Consider the following 21,074-nt stretch of genomic DNA (forward strand, 5'->3'; position numbering starts at 1 on the left):
ACTTAGCCATATATCATCTTTTCTATCTCAATGCAGTATTCTCTTACCCACAACCATATGAAGTCTACACATACTCACTAAGAGTATTATGTAAAATACAAAACTGGGACTATGTCCCCTCAAGATAAGCACAGTGCTAAGAGGTAAGAGATGGGAAGTTTGTATTAAGTGCAAACACTTTTGGCAAGAATTTATACAACTTCAGGCAACTGGACATTTTAGGCAAAGCACACAACTTCATAATGTATCACTAAGGAGGAAAAGATAAACAGTTCTAAAAGCTGGTACAGGTGACACATTTTGTGCAATTTTAAGTTTTACATTTTTTTTTAGAAATAGGATCTTGCTATGCAGTCCAGTCTGGTCTTGAACTCCTGGCCTCAACTGATCCTCCTGCCTTGAACCCCCAAAATGCTGGGCTTACAGGTGTGAGCCACTGGACCTTCTGTTTTTAAAGATATTGTGACATACTATTATTCTAAAACCTTATCCTTTGTTGTATCAGAAAAACGACATCCTAGACTGGGCGCTCACGCCTGTAATCCTAGCACTTTGAGAAGCCGAGGTGGGTAAATCACCTGAGGTCAGGAGTTCAAGACCAGCCTGGCCAACATGGTGAAACCCCGTCTCTACTAAAAATACAAAAATTAGCCGGGTGTGGTGGCAGGTGCTTGTAATCCCAGCTACCGGGGAGGCTGAGGCAGGAGAATCGCTTGAATCAGGGAGGTGGTGATTGCAGTGAGCCAAGATCATGCCACTGCATTCCAGCCTTGGGTGACAGAGTAAGACTCCATCTCAAAAAGAAAACAAAGGGAAAAGGGCATCCTATATTTGGGCTGAGTCTTTAATGAAAGCAGAAAAGAATAAGGATTACAAAACAAAAAATTGTGAACATACTTTTGTTTGTTGGAGACAAAATCTTGCTGTGTTGCCCAGGCTGGAATGCAGCAGCACAATCACGGCTCACTGTAGCCTCAACCTCCTGGGTCAGGTGATCCTCCCACCTCAGCCTTCCAAGTAGCTGAGACTATAGGTGTACACCACCATACCCAGCTAATTTTTGTAATTTTTCTAGAGATGGGTTTTACCATGTTGCCCAGACTGGTCTCCAACTCCTGGGCTCAAGCAATCCACCCACCTCGGTCCCCCAAAGTGTTGGGATTACAGGCGTGAGCCCACCACACCCAGCCTTAGATTAAAAAAAAAAAAATCTACCTTTAATTATCTAATTGTAAAATTTTTACTTCCTTTAAAAAAAAAAATTCTCAGTGATCCTTATTCTGATTCCTTTTCGTTTTGACAATTAAAACTTATGAAAGCTGGTTGTTTTGTCTCCTATTACTGAAATAATTTAGTTGATTTAACACTACAGATGGTGTTAGGATAATGAAAACAGAACATCAATGAGAATCTAAATTATGTCTCTTGAGACCTCCCTCATTCCAAAGGAGATCTCATAAGTATACATGCATACATGTATAACTTATACAAAAAAAAAAAAAGCCACATAAATCACCATAACATTACAGAAGCAGATTCAAGAGAAAATAGAAAAATGTGTTCACCATTAAACTCAATACTAATTTTTAGAAGTAACAACCTATAGAATCAATATTAATGAGAGGAAATAATACGCTGCAGTTAAGAACAACAGACTTTGGAGTAAATAAGAAGTAGGTTTCAGTCAGTGACTTTTGCTGCTTGGCCTTGGGCAAGCTATTTAATATACCCAGGCTTCAGTCTTCATCAGAAAAATGAGATAATATTACTATCTCACAGGGCTGTAGCAAGAACAAAAGAAGATAATACGTGTAAAACCAGAGTGCTCAGCAAACATCATAAAGCTAAATTATCATTAGCCATTGTTACTATGATTATTATTAAATTATCCCAGATACATGTCTGAGCATGATTATATATTTTTCCTATTTACACAGCTTGACAAAGTGCTTAAATCTTTTCTTAAGCACTAGAAAAAAGTGGGTTTTAACTGGAACTCTTTTCATTTCATCCATTTTAATTATTTACGAAGATAAGTCAACAACTCATACTTTAAGGATTTCTTTATATGCATCACAAAGGTTATCAATGCTTTTAAGAGCATCTGCATAAAGTTTTATTATTTAACCTTTACACACAATACATGTTTTTCAAACTGCAAAGTTGATAACTAATATCATTTTCAAATAGGCATAGTATAACCTTAAATATTACATGATTCAGATTTTTTTTTTTTTACAAAGAAATAAACCTGTAAAGGATCACTGCACTATAGTTGTTCATCAATTATCTGCGGCAAAACTGGGATCCTAGTAGATACTTCAGCATATGGATGGTTCCTCTACTGCCTGGGCACCCTCTGTGACAGCTTTGACACATTTGGCCATTGTCTGTGAGGCTCTGCTAATTGAATCTGAAAGATATTAATAAAATGCCATTTCAATAATACAACTTTTTAAAAGGCACATACTAAAACTTTAATGCTGCACATATTCAGGAGGAAAAAATGATTATAAGGCCCTATGCAAGTATATATAATTATATGTAACCAACAGATTCCAACGATAAACCCCTTACTGGCCAAATGCTTTCAATAACTATCCCTGGAAACAATCAAATAACTATAGAACAGCTAGACAGTGCACCAGTATGCAGCCATTAAAAAATTATTAAAAAGTATTAAAAACATAGGAAGGGCCGGGCATGGTGGCTCAGGCCTGTAATCCCAGCACTTTGGGAGGCCGAGGCGGGCAGATCACGAGGTAAGGAGATCGAGACCATCCTGGCTAATATGGTGAAATCCCATCTCTACTAAAAACAAAAAATTTGCCGGGCGTGGTGGCGGGCGCCTATAGTCCCAGCTACTCGGGAGGCTGAGGCATGAGAATGGCGTGAACTCGGGAGGCGGAGCTTGCAGTGAGCCGAGATCGCACCACTGCACTCCAGCCTGGGTGACACAGCAAGATTCTGTCTCAAAAAAATAAAAAATAAATAAATAAAATATAGGAAAAATATGTACAATACTATAATTGAAAAAAGGTTACAAAACAGCATAGGTACTAAAATACATTGAATTGTGCACTTCATGAGTAAATTTTAGGGTATGTGAATTATATTTTAATGAAGCTATCAACCCGAACCCCCAAGTGAATAATCTCACTTCCAGCCTGGTCTGAAACTCCTGGATTCAAGCCATCTGCCCCCCTCAGCCTCCCAAAATGCTGGAATTACAGGCATGAGCCACTGCACCTGGCCTAATCTCACTTTTTGTTTAAATAAAAAATATATAGGCCAGGGGTGGTGGCTCACGCCTGTTGTCCCAGCACTTTGGGAGGCTGAGGTGGGTGGACTGCTTGAGTCCAGGAGTTTGAGATCTGCCTGGGTAACATGGCGAAACCCTGTCTCTACAAAAAATACAAAAAGTAGCTGGATGTGGTGGTATGCGCCTACAGTCCTAGCTACTCAGGAGGCTGAGGTGGGAGGATCGCTTCAGCCCAGGAGGCAACGGTTGCAGTGAGCCAAGATTGCGCCACTGCTCTCCAGCCTGGGTGACAGAATAAAATGTCATCTCAAAAATTATACATACACATACACATGTACACGTATATAGTAATAATTACATATAAATAACAATATATAATTATTAATATACTATTATATGTATATAATGTATATGTATGTCCCTGGAGGAAGAGTGACTAAAATGTTAAAAAAATTATAGTTATTTCTTGATAGTGGGAACGTAGTGATTTTTTTTTTTTTTTTTTTTTTTAAGCTTTTAGGTTCAGGGGTACATATGAAGGTTTTTTACACAGGTAAACTCATGTCACGGGGATTTGTTGTACAGAATATTTCATCACCGAGGAATTACGCCCAGTACCCAAGACTTATCTTTTCTGCACCTCTCCCTCCTCCCACTCTCCATCCTCATGTTGACTACAGTGTCTGTTGTTTCCTTCTTTGTGTTCATAAGTTTGCAGATAAGTATTATAGAAGTGATTTTTTGTTGTGCTTTTGAGCATAGCTATTATTTTACAATGAAGGTAATCTTTATCATCTAACTAAAATATCTATTAAAAAAATCTTAGATACAAACTATATAAAAACATTAAAAGAGTTCTATGTGCTTTTAGAAAATTAGTTAAAATAATCTATCAACTATTAAATACCTCATAGCCTAGATGCTATATCAACTGTTCTAAGAATCTGCAATAAACAAGTTTCAGTTTGTCTGCGTTCCTTAAAAACATTCCTAACACTTTACATCAGGAGCAGTGTTTAACATGTTTCACATTTAAATGTTTTGATTCTTCCACCTATAATTCTCCGAAAAACCTTCAGGTATGTGCCACTTTGGAAAATTCACCCTAAATTGCTACACAGTGACTTTCCTTACAACAGCAAAATTTTATATTTAAAATCTATTAATTGTTTGGATTTTCAAACTTTGCTTACATTTCAGAAACAAAAAAACTAGAGTAGAATCAGAAAACATGCTTACGTTAGTTCCAATGTTTAAAAACCTTCAAAGATTAAGAATTGCAAACACTATCAATCACAAATTGGAATTATAACACCAAATGAGGTGATCTGATTACTCCTTACCTTTCATATTTGGCAGAGTCATGTTGACAATTACATACCTGTCATGTAGAAGTCTTTTATAGTTAGCTGAGGTGGAACAAGTGGGTCAGCAAGAAGCTGCTGGTTCACTAGCTGCACAAAAAACAAGAGACCAACAATAATGTGAAAAACTAGTACTGTTACACCAGTAGACACAACATTATGAAAACTGCTCATAGGCAAGCTGTTACCTTTGAGAGCTCATTTGCTTGCTGGAAGTAATTAGCCCCTTCAATATCATCATATCGAACAAGATTAGGAGAGACTTCTTCCAATCTGTTCCTTACTTGATCCAGAGTATCATATGGAAGAGTTATTCCAGCAATCTACAACATGTCAGGTCCCCAAAAACAACAAAAAGCTTTAATACTTAAAAATGTCAAATAATAGATAACCGTAACTATGGTGAAATAATGCAGCACTACTGAAAAACCTATTGGTGTCCATTAATAGACATACATTTATGAAGGAAGCAGTTAAACAGGGAACACAAATTAGTGACTCTATGAAATGATTAAAGAGACAATGCTATGCTAAATCCAAATGTTTCTGCTAACCTGTTATTAACAATACACAAAGTTTACGATGTATTATTATTTTAAAAGTCAGGATGCTTACTTTTACATCAATATAGAACAGACCTATTTTCAGGCAAAAGACAAGTCAACAATTTTCAACAATAAAATCACCAATTTCAGGCCAGGTGCAGTGGTTCACACCTGTAATCCCAACACTTTGGGAGACCAAGGTGGGAGGACTGCTTGAGGCCAGGAGTTCGAGACCAGCCTGGCCAACATGGCGAAACCCCATCTCTACTAAAAATACAAAAATTAGCAGGGCTTGGTGGTACATGTCTGTAATCCCAGTTACTCGGGAAGTTGAGGCAGAAGAATTGCTTGACACCGGGAGATGGAGGTTGCAGTAAGCTGAGATCACGCCACTGCACTCCAGCCTGGGCAATAGAGGAAAACTGTCTCAAAAATAAATAAAATAAAATAAAATAAAGGCACCGATTTCAAATTCCTTTATTTTTTAAGAGACAGGGTCCTACTCTGTCCCTCAGGCTGGAGTGCAGCGATGCAATGAGAGCTCACTGTAACCTTGGAATTCCTGTTTCTGAATACATGTTTCCTATAGAAATTATTCAAATCATCTCTGCATTTCAGATAGGCATCTTCCTTGACTTTGAAAATCATTCTCACAGGCTAAAATATCAAATATCCCTTTAGTAGCACCACTAAGAAATGACTCAGAAATTATACCTCAGACAGTGCTCTTATAATTTTCCAGTCTTCTCTTGCCAAGCCAGGAGGTGTCACTGCTACCTTAGTCTGCTGAGCTCTACCCTCAGTGTTGACATATGTAGCAGACTTCTCTGTGTAAGCAGCTCCTGGGAGAATAACATCAGCTATGGGAGCCCCAACATCACCATGATGTCCTGTACAAAGATGGAAAATGGCAAACCAAAATTTTATTAAAAACTGATTTTCTGCTGTACATGAAGACAGTATATATCATTTTAAATCCCATTTTGTAAAGTCACAAAAGTTTTTAAAACTAAAATAAAGCAGTACTGAAGTAAAAAAAAATTAAAGCCCACCTCACTCCTAATTCAACTTCTTTCCCAAATAAAATTATTATTATTATTTTGAGATGAAGTCTCGCTCTGTGGCCCAAGCTGAAGTGCAGTGGTGCAATCTCAGCACACTGCAAGCTCCGCCTCCTGGGTTCACGCCATTCTCCTGCCTCAGCCTCCCGAGTAGTGGGGACTACAGGTGCCCGCCACCACGCCCAGCTAATTTTTTGTATTTTTAGCAGAGATGGGGTTTCACCATGTTAACCAAGATGGTCTTGATCTCCTGACCTCGTGATCCGCCCACCTCAGTCTCCCAAAGTGCTGGGATTACAGGCATGAGCCCCAAAGAAAATTATTGTTAAAGCATTTGGGGGGCCAGGCGTGGTGGCTCATGCCTGTGATCCCGGCACTTTGGGAGGCCAAGGCGGGCAGATGACTTGAGGCTAGGAGTTTGTGACCAGCCTGGCCAACATGGTGAAACTCCATCTCTACTAAAAATACAAAAAAATTAGCCCAATGAGGTGGTGTGTGCCTGTAATCCCAGCTACTCAAGAGGCTGAGGCAGGAGAATCATTTGAACCCATGAGGCAGAAGCTGCAGTGAGCCGAGATCACGCCACTGCACTCCAGCCTGGGTGACAGAGTGAGACTCTGTCTCAAAAAAAATTCTTTTAAAAAGAAAAAAAAAATCTTCTCAGACTATTTTATGCAAATACAAACATGTATAATATCATACACACATATAAAATAGGCAAATAAGTATACTGATGCTTACAAAGTAGAAATGCTTGCAAAGTAGAACTGCTCAGATCTACCAGTTTGTGAAATCTGGTAAAGTAGACTGAAATGGGGGGGGGGGGGGATGCAAAGACAGGAATATGACAGTAATACTGAAAAAGGCATAAAAAATTACAGAAAAATTTGGAAACACTACCACCCATTAATAACAACTAGCAGAAGAAAGAAGTTATTTTATTCAGAAAAGAAGACCTTTAGAAACATCTGAATCAAATGTAAGAAAGTTGTAGAATAATACATAGTTTAATATAATTTGTGCACATTTGTGTATGCGTATGAAGATGTTATGAAGTACGTATATCAAAATTGTCATCAATGATTATTTCTTAAAGGACTAAAAACAGGATTTTAGTTTGTTTATTTTTTTTTGTTGCTCTATCACCCAGGCTGGAGCACAGTGGCGTGATCATGGCTCACTGCAGCCTCAACCTGCTGAGCTCAAGTGATCATCCCACTTCAACCTCCTAAGTAGCTGGGATCATAGACATGCAGCATTATGCCTAGCTAATTTTTAATTTTTTGTAGAAACAGGGTCTCCCTATGTTGCCCAGACTGGTCTAGAACTCCTTGGCTCAACGAATCCTCCTGCCTCAACCTCGCAAAGTGCTGGGATTACAGCATGAGCCACAGCACCCAAGGAACAGGATTCAGTTCATATATTTTGGTTTAACTTTTTTTTTTTTTTTTGAGAGGACGTTTCACTCTTATTGCCTAGGGTGGAGTACAATGGCATGATCTTGGCTGACTGCAATCTCTGCCTCCCAGGTTCAAGCAGTTCTCCTGTCTCAGCCTCCCGAGTAGCTGGGATTATAGGCACCCGCCACCACGCTTGGCTAATTTTTATATTTTTAGTAGAGACAGAGTTTTACCATGTTGGTCAGGCTGGTATTGAACTCCTGACTTCAGGTGATCCACCCGCCTTGGCCTCCCAAGGTGCTGGGATTACAGGTATGAGCCACCGCACCCAGCAGGTAATAATTCTTAAAAGCAGTATCAATTATGTAACTAATAATACTTGCGGTTTGTTTAAAAAAAAAAGAAGGGGGAGTAGGGGGAGGCAAAATTCTCAAATGGAAAACATTCAATTCACTAAATATATTACTAAATGGTTTCTAACATACACAATGTACTACCCTCTTTTGTTTCCAGTGTCACAGGTGATACTTACCTTGATAAATAATGAAACAATCCTTTGGCAAATCCTGTCGTGTGATACAACCTCCATCTGCTCCCAGGAGAAACAGCACCTTGGGAGGGTTCTTCCGAATTGCTTCCACCCCAGGTTTATAGCCAAGGTCCAAAGCAGCTACTTGACTTGCAATCCTGCAAAACAATTACGGAATTTTACCATAACTGCAGTGTTTTCAATGTAAAAAATTAAATGTGATTCTTGGAATAATTTCCTTTCAACAATGTCAAAAAACCCATTTTATTTTATTTTTTTATCGGAGATAGAGTCTCACTTTGTTGCCCAGGCTGGAGTGCAGTGGCATGATCTTGGCTCACTGTAACCTCTGCCTCCTGGATTCAAGCGATTCTCCTTCCTCACACTCCCAAGTTGCTGGGACTATAGGCACGTGCCACCACACCCAGCTAATTTTTGTATTTTCAGTAGAGAATGGGGTTTCATCATGTTGGCCAGGCTGGTCTTGAACTCTTGACCTCAGGTGATCCACCCACCTTGGCCTCCCAAAGTGCTGGGATTACAGGCATGAGCCACCACACCTGGCCAAAAAATCCCACTTTTACCCATTTAAAATAGATGCCAAAACCAGAAACAGCAGTCTTTTACTGTTTTGCAAATGGCAACCAAAGAAATGTCAGATTCTTAGGACACTCTGTCTCTCCATGACATAGCATTGAATGAAATAATTCTAGAAATTTTATGCCAACTGTAATTGCTTTAAGTCTGATTCCTATTCAGTACAGTAAGACATAAAACATGATAAGCCATACATATTCATAAGAGAAAAATCAGATGATTTCAAAAATCAAAAGGGAGAAATTGAAAAACCACTCATTAAACTATAATTCAGAGAAAACCATAATGAGAAAACCAAAACCTTACGGAAATTTTTTCTATGATATACATTACTCTTATAAGCAGAAAATAATTTTTTAAAGAAGAGGTCTAGAATAAATATACTTTGAATAGCAAAATTGTTGTTTTGGTATAGCTTGCTAAATAACTATCTAGAAATAGTAGCCATTCTGAAGACCTAAAACAAGTTGGAAGCATGCTTTGAAAGGCTCAGGAATGTATCCTGTGTGCCCCAACAGTTTTACTTCTAGAAATATTTCCTACGAAGATAATTTCAAGTGCAAATGTATCTGTGTATCACTGTATTATCTAAGAAGTTAAAAACTACCATCGGCCGGGCGCAGTGGCTCAAGCCTGTAATCCCAGCACTTTGGGAGGCCGAGGCGGGCGGATCACGAGGTCAGGAGATCGAGACCATCCTGGCTAACATGGTGAAACCCCGTCTCTACTAAAAATACAAAAAACTAGCCGGGCGTGGTGGCGGGCGCCTGTAGTCCCAGCTACTCGGAGGCTGAGGCAGGAGAATGGCCTGAACCTGGGAGGCGGAGCTTGCAGTGAGCCGAGATCGCACCACTGCACTCCAGCCTGGGTGACACAGCGCGAGACTCCGTCTCAAAAAAAAAAAAAAAAAAAAAAAACTACCATCAACATACATGTTAAAAAGAAGAAAATGGCTAAAAAATTTTATAGTATATTCATGATATCAATCAGCTATTATCGTTTTTTATTTACAAACAATTTCTAGAAAAAAACTTCTGACCATAGTAGGAAATTCTTATTTGGCAACGAAAACCTATTAAAACCAGGATACAAAATTGTATCCACAGTATAATTTCACCTATGTAACTAAAAAATATTACATAGCTGCTAGGCACAGTGGCTCATATCTGTAATCCTAGCACTTTGAGAGGCCAAGGAGGGGGCGATCACCTGAGGTCAGGAGTTTGAGACCAGCCTGGCGAACATGGTGAAACCCCGTCTCTATTAAAAATACAAAATTTAGCCTGGCATAGTGGCACGTGCCTATAGTCCCAGATACTCAGGAGGCTGAGGCAGGAGAATTGCTTGAACTTGGGAGGTGGAGGTTGCAGTAAGCCAAGATCGTGCCATTGCATTCCAGCCTGGGCGACAGAGCAATACTCCATCTCAAAAATAATAATAATAATAATAATAAATTAAAAAATTAGCCAGGTGTGGTGGCACATGCCAATAATCCCAGCTACTTGGGAGGCTGAGGCAGACGGATCACTTGAACCTGGGAGGTGGAGGCTGCAGCGAGCCAAGATCGTGCCACTGTACTTCAGCCTGGGCAACAGAGTGAGACTCTGGTCTCAAAAAAATAAAATAAAATATTACATAGGGTAAAAAGAAAAACTAGAAGAAAATGAATGAAAATAGCAATAATAATTATCTACACATTGTAGAATAAGGATCAGCTCCATTTCTGCACGTTTGTCTCTTTTCAACTTACCTAAATTAAGCCTGCATTATTGATGTGGTTAGAAATAAAGGCCAGGTACAGTGCCTCACGCTTATAATCCCAGCAGTTTGGGAGGCTGAGGCAGAAGGAGCGCCTGAGCCCAGGAGTTTGAGATCAACCTAGGCAACATAGTGAGACCTCATCTCTACAAAAACAAAAAATTAGCTGAGTGTGCAGCATGCACCTGTAGTTTTAGCCATTTAATACTTGGGAGGCAGGGGTGGGAGGATCACTGGAACTCAGGAAGTCAGGGCTACAGTGGACTATGAATACGCCACTGCACTGAGACCCTGTCTCAAAACAAAAAAACAAATAATTAAAAAGAAAAAAAAGAGAAATCCTTCAGCTGAATTCTCATATTAGCTTACATTTTTATCATTTAATTAAAGAACCTGTTGTCATTTTTGAACCAAGGTATAACTAATATAACAATTTTTAAAGTACTTCACTTTTTTTCTCAACACTTACTCTATTTCAAATATTTTTAATATTTCTTATCATCTTGGGCTCTTCTCACAGAGTAAAGGTCTATATTTCACATGTGTAACTGGGATAATGTTGCTAAATGTTGTTTGTAAATTAAATTTAACAGTGTATCAGGAACACATACATATATACAAAATTACTTGAATTTATAGTATATAAAGCAATTACTCAACAAACCTATGAAGGATATTCATAACTTTCCAATCGCCAGTAACACCACTAGTCATCCGAATCTTTTGTGCAATGCTAGAGACAGCTCCAAGAATTGCTGCTCCATCATTTCTTTGGAGTGCAGAACTGCCTAAAACCACCATTGGTTTTTTAGCTTCCTTTAGAACCTATTAAAAAAAAAAAAAAAAAAACTTTGATTTTAAAATATTACAAGTAAGCTGAACATCTAACCACATTTGCCTCAACAATATACGTTGTCCTAATTCTTAGGTCTAACATGAAGGTTTTCAATTTGCTAGCCCAACATATAGACACACATATACAACCAGATTTAGTTTAATCCAAAGCATCTTGCCAATGCTACTGTGAAATGCCTGAGTATCAGCTAAGACATGTTTTCTAAAAGTAATTATTCAAAATAAAAAGCTTAGCAAATTATCCTGTGGTCAGAATAACTATGGGCAGGTTCCAGAAAAATTGGGGAACTTCTCTTCAGAGATTCAGATGGTATTAAAGAATAGGAAAAACCATGCTTAATATCACGTCTACTATCTTCCATCTACTTACCATGCCACAGACAGGGAGGAGGAGGCAGGGAAAGCAATGATCACTAGAGCACAATGTTAAATACCTACAATTTTAAGCCTTTGTTTTAAACCACAGTAACTCTGAACGACAAAAACTGGGAGAATGCATCCCAAGAGTAAAGGAAACTACAGATTTCACAGAAGATGGCAAATAAGATGTAAAGTTATAGGTTGGGTGCGGTGGTTCACGCCTGTAATCCCAACACTTTGGGAGGCTGAGGTGGGTGGATCACTTGAGGACAGGAGTTTGAGACCAGCCTGGCCAACATGGCGAAACCCCGTCTCTACTAAAAATACAAAAAAATTTACCAGGTGCGGTGGTATGTACCTGTAGCCCCAGCTACTCAGGAGGCTGAGGCACGATAATTGCTTGAACCTGGGAGACGGAGGCTGTAGTGAGCCAAGATTGTGCCATTGTGCTCCAGCCTGGGCAACAGAGTGAGACTGTTGACGAAACAAAACAAAACGTGTAGAGTTATAGAATACACATCTCATTTTCCCACTCATCCTTTGTGTCACTCTTCAGTAAATAGCTGGCCACAAAGAATCAGCATGGAAATTATGCTGAGATATTATAAAGAGGAATACATTAATAGGAACTTGCCAAGGAAATGTGAATAGTTGAGAGAAATAGTTTTTAATAGTCTCAAAGATACTGAAATATAACACACTCTTTCTCACTTAAAAACTCAAAGAAGCAACACTATAGAGAATATTATATCGTAAGGAGATTTTCATCACCGAATTCAGGAAAGAACTGGAAGAGAAACAAATAATAGAGATAAATACCAGTCCAGAAACAATAAAAAACTAAATAGGCCAGGTGCAGTGGCTCACGCTTGTAATCGCAACACTTTGGGAGGACAAAGTGGGTGGATGACTTGAGTCCATGGGTTCAAGTGCAGCCTGGGCAACGTGGCAAAACCTCGTCTCTACAAAAAATTGGCCAGGCATGGTGGTGTGCACCTGTGGTCCCAGAGGCGGCTGCAGTGAGCCAAGACAGCACCATTGCACTCCAGCATGGGTGATAGCCAGACCATCTCAAAAACAAAAAACAAAAAAACAAAAAACAAAAAGAAAGGAAAAGAAAGAAAACATGATTAAATACAGGGACAGGAAAGACAGGGTACAGGATACAAAATAAATGGAAAAAGAAAAAAAACACAGATACGAAAAGCCAGGCAAGGTTGGCTCATGCTTGTAATCCCAACACTTTAGGAGGCTGAGGTGGGAGAATCACTTGAGGCCAGGAGTTTGAGGCCAGACTGGGCATCACAATAAGCCCCATCTATACAAAAAAATATAAAAATTAGCTGGGCACGGTGGTGTAGGCATGCAGACCCAGCTACAGGGGAGGCTTAGGTGGGAGGACTGCTTAAGCCCAGGAGTTTAAGGCTACAGTCAGCTACAATTCTGCCATTGCACTACAGCCTAGGCAATAGAGTGAGACCTTAAAAATATATATATAGAAAAGAAGATTCAACATCTGCATTGTTAAGAGTTCTTTTTTTTTTTCTTTTTAGACAGACACTTACTCTGTTGCCCAGGCTGGAGCACAGTGGCATGATCTCAGTTCACTGTAGCCTCCACCTCCCAGGTTCAAGCTATTATTTTGCCTCAGCCTCCCGAGTAGCTGGGATTACTGGCACGTGCCACCATGCCCAGCTAGTTCGTTTTTTTTTTTTGTATTTTTTAGTGGAGACAGGGTTTCACCGTGTTGCCCAGGCTGGTCTTGCTCCTGACTTCAGGTGATTTGCCTGCCTTGGGCTCCCAAAGTGCTGGGATTACAGGCGTGAGCCACCACATTAAGAGTTCTTTTTTGTTTGTTTTTTTTTTTTTTTGAGACGGAGTCTGGCTCTGTCGCCCAGGCTGGAGTGCAGTGGCCGGATCTCAGCTCACTGTAAGCTCCGCCTCCCGGGTTCACGCCATTCTCCTGCCTCAGCCTCCCGAGTAGCTGGGACTACAGGCGTCCGCCACATCGCCCGGCTGGTTTTTCGTATTTTTTAGTAGAGACGGGGTTTCACTGTGTTAGCCAGGATGGTCTTGATCTCCTGACCTCGTGATCCACCCGTCTCGGCCTCCCAAAGTGCTGGGATTACAGGCTTGAGCCACCGCGCCCGGCCTTTTTTGTTTTTTTTTTTTTTGAGACAGAGTCTCGCTCAGTCGCCCGAGCTGGAGTGCAGTGGCACGATCTTGGCTCACTGCAAGCTCTGCCTGCCGGGTTCACACCATTCTCCTGCCTCAGCCTCCCGAGTAGCTGGGACTACAGGCGCCCGCCACTACGCCCAGCTAATTTTTTTTTATTTTTTAGTAGAGACGGGGGTTTCACCATGTTGGCCAGGATGGTCTCAATCTCCTGACCTCGCGATCCGCCCGTCTCGGCCTCCCAAAGCGCTGAGATTACAGGCGTGAGCCACCGCGCCCGGCCCACATCGAAAAATTAGCCAGGCGTGGTGACGGGCGCCCGTAGTCCCAGCTACTCGGGAGGCTGAGGCAGGAGAATGGCGTGAACCCGGGAGGCGGAGCTCAGTGAGCTGAGATCCGGCCAGTGCACTCCAGCCTGGGTGACAGAGTGAGACTCTGTCTCAAAAAAAAAAAAAAAAAAAGGCCGGGNCAACCTCTGTCTCCTGGGTTCAAGCAATTCTCCAGCCTCAGCCTCCCGAGAAGCTGGGATTACAGGCACCCACCACCACACACAGCTAATTTTTGTATTTTTAGTAGAGATGGGGTTTCGCCATGTCGGCCAGGCTGGTCTCAAACTCCTGACGTCAGGTGATCTGCCCACCTCGGCCTCCCCAAGTGTTAGGATTATAGGCGTGAGCCACCGCACCTGGCCAGAAACAATTTAGTTTTGTTTTTTTGTGTTTTTTTTTGAGACAGAGTTTCGCTCCTGTTGCCCAGGCTGGAGTGCAATGGCGCAATCTCGGCTCACCACAACCTCCGCCTCCCAGGTTCAAGGGATTCCTCTGCCTCAGCCTCCTGAGTAGCTGGGATTACAGGCATGCGCCACCACGCCCAGCTAATTATGTATTTTTAATAGAGACTGGGTTTCTCCATGTTGGTCAGGCTGGTCTCAAACTCCCAACCTCGGGTGATCCACCTGCCTCGGCCTCCCAAAGTGCTGGGACTACAGATGTAAGCCACCATGCCCGGCCAGCTCCTTAGTTTTTTAATCACCTCCACCACTACACATATATTCTAAAATAAAGAGAACCTTGTATCTTTAGACTGAAAGTACATTCTGTCTTATAGTCTCACAGTGAGGTCTTCACCTTTAAGACATATTTTGTTGAAGTTACTGAATTTCAAGAATGATAATCAGAACCCCAGCACTTTGGGAGGCTGAGGTGGGTGGATCACAAAGTTAGGAGTTGGAGACCGGCCTGGCCAATATGGTGAAACCCCATCTCTACTAAAAATACAAAAATTAGCCAGGTGTGGTGGTGCATGCCTGTAGTCCCAGCTACTCGGGAGGCTGAGGCAGGAGAATGAACCGGGGAGGCAGAGGTTGAAATGAGCCAAGATCATGCCACTGCACTCCAGCCTGGGTGACAGAGCAAGACTTCATCTCCCCACCAACGAAAAAAACAAAGAAGATAATCAGGACAGGGTATGGGGCAGGGCGGAGGAATAAAGTTTACATGCTTCTTCACTGACCTATAAAACTCAGAAAGGGGGGAAAAAAAAGTCTGACCCTGGAATTTCACATCCTGGTAAGCTGTCTCTTCAGGAACAAACATTCTCAAGCAAGCAAGAACTCAAGGAATACAGGCACCCATGAGCCACCTTTGGGAAAAGCAAAACAATAAAGGCGACAACAAAATGAATTAAAGAAAGAACTCAAATGAAAAAAACATTACCTCAGAAATGAAAATTGAAGGACTGGTAAAATGTTAAGGAATAACTCCTTTTGTAGTAAAGAAAGATTTAATTGAAGTTAAAAGTGCAATTCTTCCAGTTTTGCTTTGATTTCTTTTCAGCTAATTTCAAGAAAATTAAACTCTGGTAAATAAAAACTGCATGTACAGTATGATCTCATTTTTGTTTGACTATTCAGCCATCTTGCTTTGCTCTCTGTATAAACGGAGAGATGATTATGCTTTATCAATACCTGTTTTGGGGTAGTGGGATTTTAGGTAATGTTATACTTTCTTCCTCATGTTCTTTTCTGTATTGGTATAAGTTTTTTGGGGGGTGGGACGGAGTCTCATTCTGTCTCCCAGGCTGAAGTGCAGTGGCGCGATCTTGGCTCACTGCAACCTCCGCCTCCTGGGTTCAAGCAATTCTCCTGCTTCAGCCTCCCAAGTAGCTGGTACTACAGGCGCATGCCGACACGCCCGGCTAACTTTTTTCTGTATTTTAGTAGAGACAGGGTTTCACCATGTTGCCCAGTCTGGTCTTGAACTCCTGACCTCAGGTGATCCGCCTGCCTTGGACTCCCAAAGAGCTGGGATTACAGGCGTGAGCCACTGCGCCCAGCCTGGTGTACGTTTTAACACTCACATAAGCCGGGCGCGGTGGCTCACACCTGTAATCCCAGCACTTTGGGAGGCCGAGACGGGCAGATCACGAGGTCAGGAGATCGAGACCATCCTGGCTAACATGGTGAAACCCCATCTCTACTAAAAATACAAAAAATTAGCTGGGCGCAGTGGCGGGCGCCTGTAGTCCCAGCTACTCGGGAGGCTGAGGCAGGAGAATGGCGTGAACCTGGGAGGCGGAGCTTGCAGTGAGCCGAGATCGCACCACCACACTCCAGCCTGGGCGACAGAGCGAGATTCTGTCTCAAAAAAAAAAACACCAAAACACTCACATAGGATTATTACAAAAACAGTTGTTTAAATAATAATAATAATAAATCAACAAGAGTAGATACATATAAGTTGAGAGCACCTGGCTAAATGGATGACTTCCCGAAGCAATGTCTTGAAGAATTTTGGGGGAGTCTCCCAGGTGGTCATATCTGTAAGTGAGGTCCACTGGACTGCCTATAAGGGCCACTTTTAAGTCATTATGCAGCCAGCTGAAATAAAAACAACATTTTTAGAAGTAAACAACTAAGCTAAGCAGTTGCTGGTCTCATTGATCCTAAGTGATACATCTGTTTACAAAATGTTAAAAGCACAGACAATACATTTAACAGATATGATCTACTATGTACCTTTCAAAACAGTGTTACAAAAATGCATGCCAAGGCAATTCAATGCATTAATTTGCTGTGTAGAAATGCTATCTAGACCAGGCACAGTGGCTCACACTTGTAATCCCAACACTTTAGGAGGCTGAGGCGGGTGGATTACTTGAGGTCAGGAGTTCGAAACCAGCCTGACCAACATGGTGAAACCCTGTCTCTTCTAAAAATACAGTATTAGCTGGGCGTGGTGGCACATGCCTGTAGTCCCAGCTACTTGGGAGGCTGAGGCAGGAGAATCTCTTGAACCCAGGAGGCAGAGGTTGCAGTGAGCTGAGATTGGGCCACTGCACTCCAGCCTGGGCAACAAGAGCAAAACTCCATCTCAAAAAAAAAAAAAAAAAAAAAAAAAAAAGCTATTAAGCCAGCTATAAAAGTTATTTATTTATTTTTCTTTTTGAGAGACAAAGTCTCACTCTGTCGCCCAGGCTGGAGTGCTATGGCGCGATCTCAGCTCACTGCAAACCTCTGCCTCCCGAGTTCAAGCAATTTTCCTGCCTCAGCCTCCTGAGTAGCTGGGATTACAGGTGCCTGCCACTAGGCCCAGCTAATTTTTGTATTTTTAGTGGAAGGCAAGCTTTCACCATGTTGGCCAGGCTGGTCTTGAACTCCTGACCTCAGATGATCCACCTGCCTCAGCTTCCCAAAGGCTGGGATTATAGATGTGAGCCACTGCACCCAGTCTAAAAAAAAATTTTAATTTTAGAATTAATCTGTAATTTTTATTTTGCAGTATTTACATGGCAAGGTCAATTATCTCTTAATTATCCATTAAGGATATTTAAACATTTTCATAATTCATGAAAATATACTATGTTATTCAGATTTATTCTCTACAGCAGGGAACTATAGCTCCAGTTCTTCAAAAAAATTGTAAGTGCAGTAACTATATAGTCTGGTTTCTCTGAGATAGTGCTGTTTTTACCTGTTATCCTGATATAATTATTAATTCCCTCTTTCACTCCCCTAGTTCAGACAAAAACTATATGGCTACCCTCTTTATCTCTAAGATGTAAATTTAAAAGACAGAAAGCATGCTACAAAATAACTGGTTTGTGTTCTTAAAAAAAAAGAAAAAAGTCAAAAAAGGGACCAGAAGAGTCATGAAACTAATTGTAAACTAATAAAAAAAATTAAAACTAATTGTCATATATGACTCCAGAATGGATCCTGAGGAAAGAAAAAAACTGCTATGAAAGAAATTATGAAAAAAAAAAGAAATTTAAATATAAACAGTGACTTATGAAATAATACTGTATCAAAACTAAATTTCTGGCTGGATGCAGTGGCTTATGTCTATTACTCCCAGCATTTTCAGAGGCCGAGGCAGGAGGAACACTTGAGCTCAGGAGTTCAAGACCAGCCTGGGCAACATAGGCAGATCCCATCTCTACAAAAGGTATTTTAAAAAATTAGCTGGGCATGTTGGTACATGCCTGCAGTCCCAGCTACTCAGGAGGTTGTGGTAGGAGCATCATTTGAGCCCAGGAGGTTAAGGCTGCAGTGAGCTGCAATCATGCTAATATACCTTAGCCTCTGTGACAGAGCAAGACCCCTAATACAAATACTAGCTGAGCATGTTGGCATACGCCTGTATTCCCAGCTACTCGGGAAGCTGAAGCAGGAAAATTGCTTGAACCCAGGAGGCAGAGGATGCAGTGACCCGAGATCGAGATCTCAAAAACCGAAAAAACTAAATTTATTTCTTTTGAGATGGAGTTTTGCTCTTGTTGCCCCGGCTGGAGTACAATGGCGCAATCTTGGCTCGCCATAACTTTCGCCTCCCAGGTTCAAGCAATTCTTCTGCCTCGGCCTCCTGAGCAGCTGGGATTACAGGCATGCGTCACCACGCCCGGCTAATTTTGTATTTTTAGTAGAGATGGGTTTCTCCATGTTGGTCAGGTTGGTCTCAAACTCCCAACCTCAGGTGATCCGCCTGCCTCGGCCTCCCAAGTGGTGGGATTACAGGTGTGAGCCACTGCGCCCAGCCTAAATTTCTTCATTATTTAAGAGAATGCTCCTTGTTCTCAAGAAATCCACACTGAGAATTTAGGTATAAAAGGGCACTATGTCCACGAGAAACTTCCAAATGACTCAGAAAATTAGATTCACACATATCTATATATATACATATGTAGTGTATGTATACACACACACACACACTATATATACACACACACAGACACTGAGAATCATAATACAAACATGGCAAGACGTTAACATTAGTTAATCTACGTGAACAATATACAAAATGTATACAAAGACCATCTCAAGCGTCTTGAATTATTTCAAAATAAAAAGCTAACAAAATAAATTTAAAAACTGGTAAGGAGAGGAGAAAATGGACCTATTAGACATCGCAGAAACTGGGCGTGGCACTTCACACCTGTAATCCCAGTACTTTGGGAGGCCAAGGTGGGAGGATGGCCTGAACCCAGGAGTTCGAGACTAGCCTGGCAACATGGCAAGGCACCATCTCTAAAAAATTTTTAAAATTTAAAAAAAAAAAAAAAAGACTGGGCACAGTGGCTCACACCTGTAATCCCAGCACTTTGGGAGGTCAAGGTGAGCGGATCACGAGGTCAGGAGAACAAGACCATCTTGGCTAACATGGTGAAACCCTGTCTCGAGGTGGAGCTTGCAGAGCCGAGATCGCGCCACTGCACTTCCAACCTGGGTGACAGTGAGACTCCATCCCTCTCCAAAAAAAAAAAAAAAAAAATTGTCTTCCAGTTATCTTTTGGAGTCTCACTACCACTAACTAACCTATTAGGAAGATGTCATTTTTCACATATAAAACAAAAAAATTACGTAAATATTTTTAAACCTTGAATAAATACTATTACCAACCTCTTTCGAATTCTAGCATTAAACAGTGGTGCCTCAAAACGTGGATTTGTACCAACCAGAAGTACAACATCTGCCTCTTCCACACCAGCAATTGTAGTATTAAGAAGATAATTGGAACGCAAATCTGTGCTAGAAATACAATATATAAAATGCAAATTTACTTTAAAATTAATACATACAGAGAATCCATGAAATAGTCTATCATCAAACCCATTGCATTTCCAAACAAAAGATTTTATGAAGTATTTCTAAATTAAATAAACATTTCAGATACTTTTTTTTTTTTTTTTTTTTTTTAGACAGAGTCTTACTCTGTCGCCTACTCTGGAATGCAGTGGTGTGATCTTGGTTCACTGCAACCTCCACCTCCCAGATTCAAGCGATTCTCCTGCCTCAGCCTCCCGAGTAGCTGGGATTACAGGCGCACACCACCACGCCCGGCTAATTTTTTCGTACTTTTAGTAGAGACGGGGTTTCGCCATGTTGGCCAGGCTGGTCTCGAACTCCTGCACTCAGGCGATCTGCCTGCCTCAGCCTCCCAGAGTGCTGGGATTACATGCATGAGCCACCATGCCCGGCCTGAGATACTTAGTGATAAATGGATTCCTCTATTTCCTACAACTTCTGGTTTGATCTTGGTCTATATGTGAAAATAAACTGGGGGATATGTTGGAGAATCCAGATTGTCACATGTTATACATAACTTCTAACTAAAAGAAGAAAGAAAAGCCTAGATCCTAGCTTCGTATTTCTCACCCAGCTCCTGCAGTGGGGAAGACCTCTTCAGTGCATAAGGTGTCAGAGTCCACTCTATTAAGTAAATCTTTGAGAGCTACTAGGGCTTCAGCATCCACCAAACCACCTGCAATTGCTGCCACATCTTTGCCTTGAAAACTCTGCAACTAGAAACAGATGAAAAGGGCATCATCAAGAAACCTATATGCAGCAAAGACCACAGTGAAATGTTCAGAAAATAAAATGGTAATTGTTTTCAAGTATAGAAAAAATTAACAGACTTCTGATTAAAAAGGTTTACAACACGGCCAGGCACGGTGGCTCATGCCTGTAATCCCAGCACTTTGGGAGGCTGAAATGGGGGGATCACCTGCAGTTAGGAGTTCGAGACCAGCCTGGCCAACATGGTAAAACCCCATCTCTACCAATAATACAAAAATTAGCTAGGCGTGGTGGCATATGCCTGTATTCCCAGCTACTCTGGAGGCTGAGGCAGGAGAACTGCTTGAACCACGGAGGCAGAGGCTGCAGTGACCA

General features: G+C 41.2%; 1 protein-coding gene across 6 annotated transcripts in view; it reads right to left on the reverse strand.

Moving 5' to 3' along the window:
* Positions 1-1,259: 1,259 nt before the first annotated feature.
* The window catches only part of NDUFS1 (NADH:ubiquinone oxidoreductase core subunit S1), a 34,802-nt gene continuing 14,987 nt past the window's right edge, over positions 1,260-21,074 (reverse strand). For all 6 annotated transcript variants that reach the window (XM_025405521.1, XM_025405523.1, XM_025405526.1 and 3 more), the window contains 9 exons: positions 20,559-20,704; positions 19,803-19,931; positions 16,655-16,784; positions 11,181-11,341; positions 8,165-8,319; positions 5,886-6,061; positions 4,815-4,949; positions 4,644-4,716; positions 1,260-2,413 (listed from right to left, as the gene is read on the reverse strand). In XM_025405521.1, the coding sequence (XP_025261306.1) occupies positions 2,322-2,413; positions 4,644-4,716; positions 4,815-4,949; positions 5,886-6,061; positions 8,165-8,319; positions 11,181-11,341; positions 16,655-16,784; positions 19,803-19,931; positions 20,559-20,704 (1,197 nt within the window). In that variant the 3' untranslated portion in view covers positions 1,260-2,321. The remainder of the gene's footprint in view (positions 2,414-4,643; positions 4,717-4,814; positions 4,950-5,885; positions 6,062-8,164; positions 8,320-11,180; positions 11,342-16,654; positions 16,785-19,802; positions 19,932-20,558; positions 20,705-21,074) is intronic.

This window comes from Theropithecus gelada, chromosome 12, assembly GCF_003255815.1.
Source record: "Theropithecus gelada isolate Dixy chromosome 12, Tgel_1.0, whole genome shotgun sequence".
Taxonomy (NCBI): domain Eukaryota; kingdom Metazoa; phylum Chordata; class Mammalia; order Primates; family Cercopithecidae; genus Theropithecus; species Theropithecus gelada.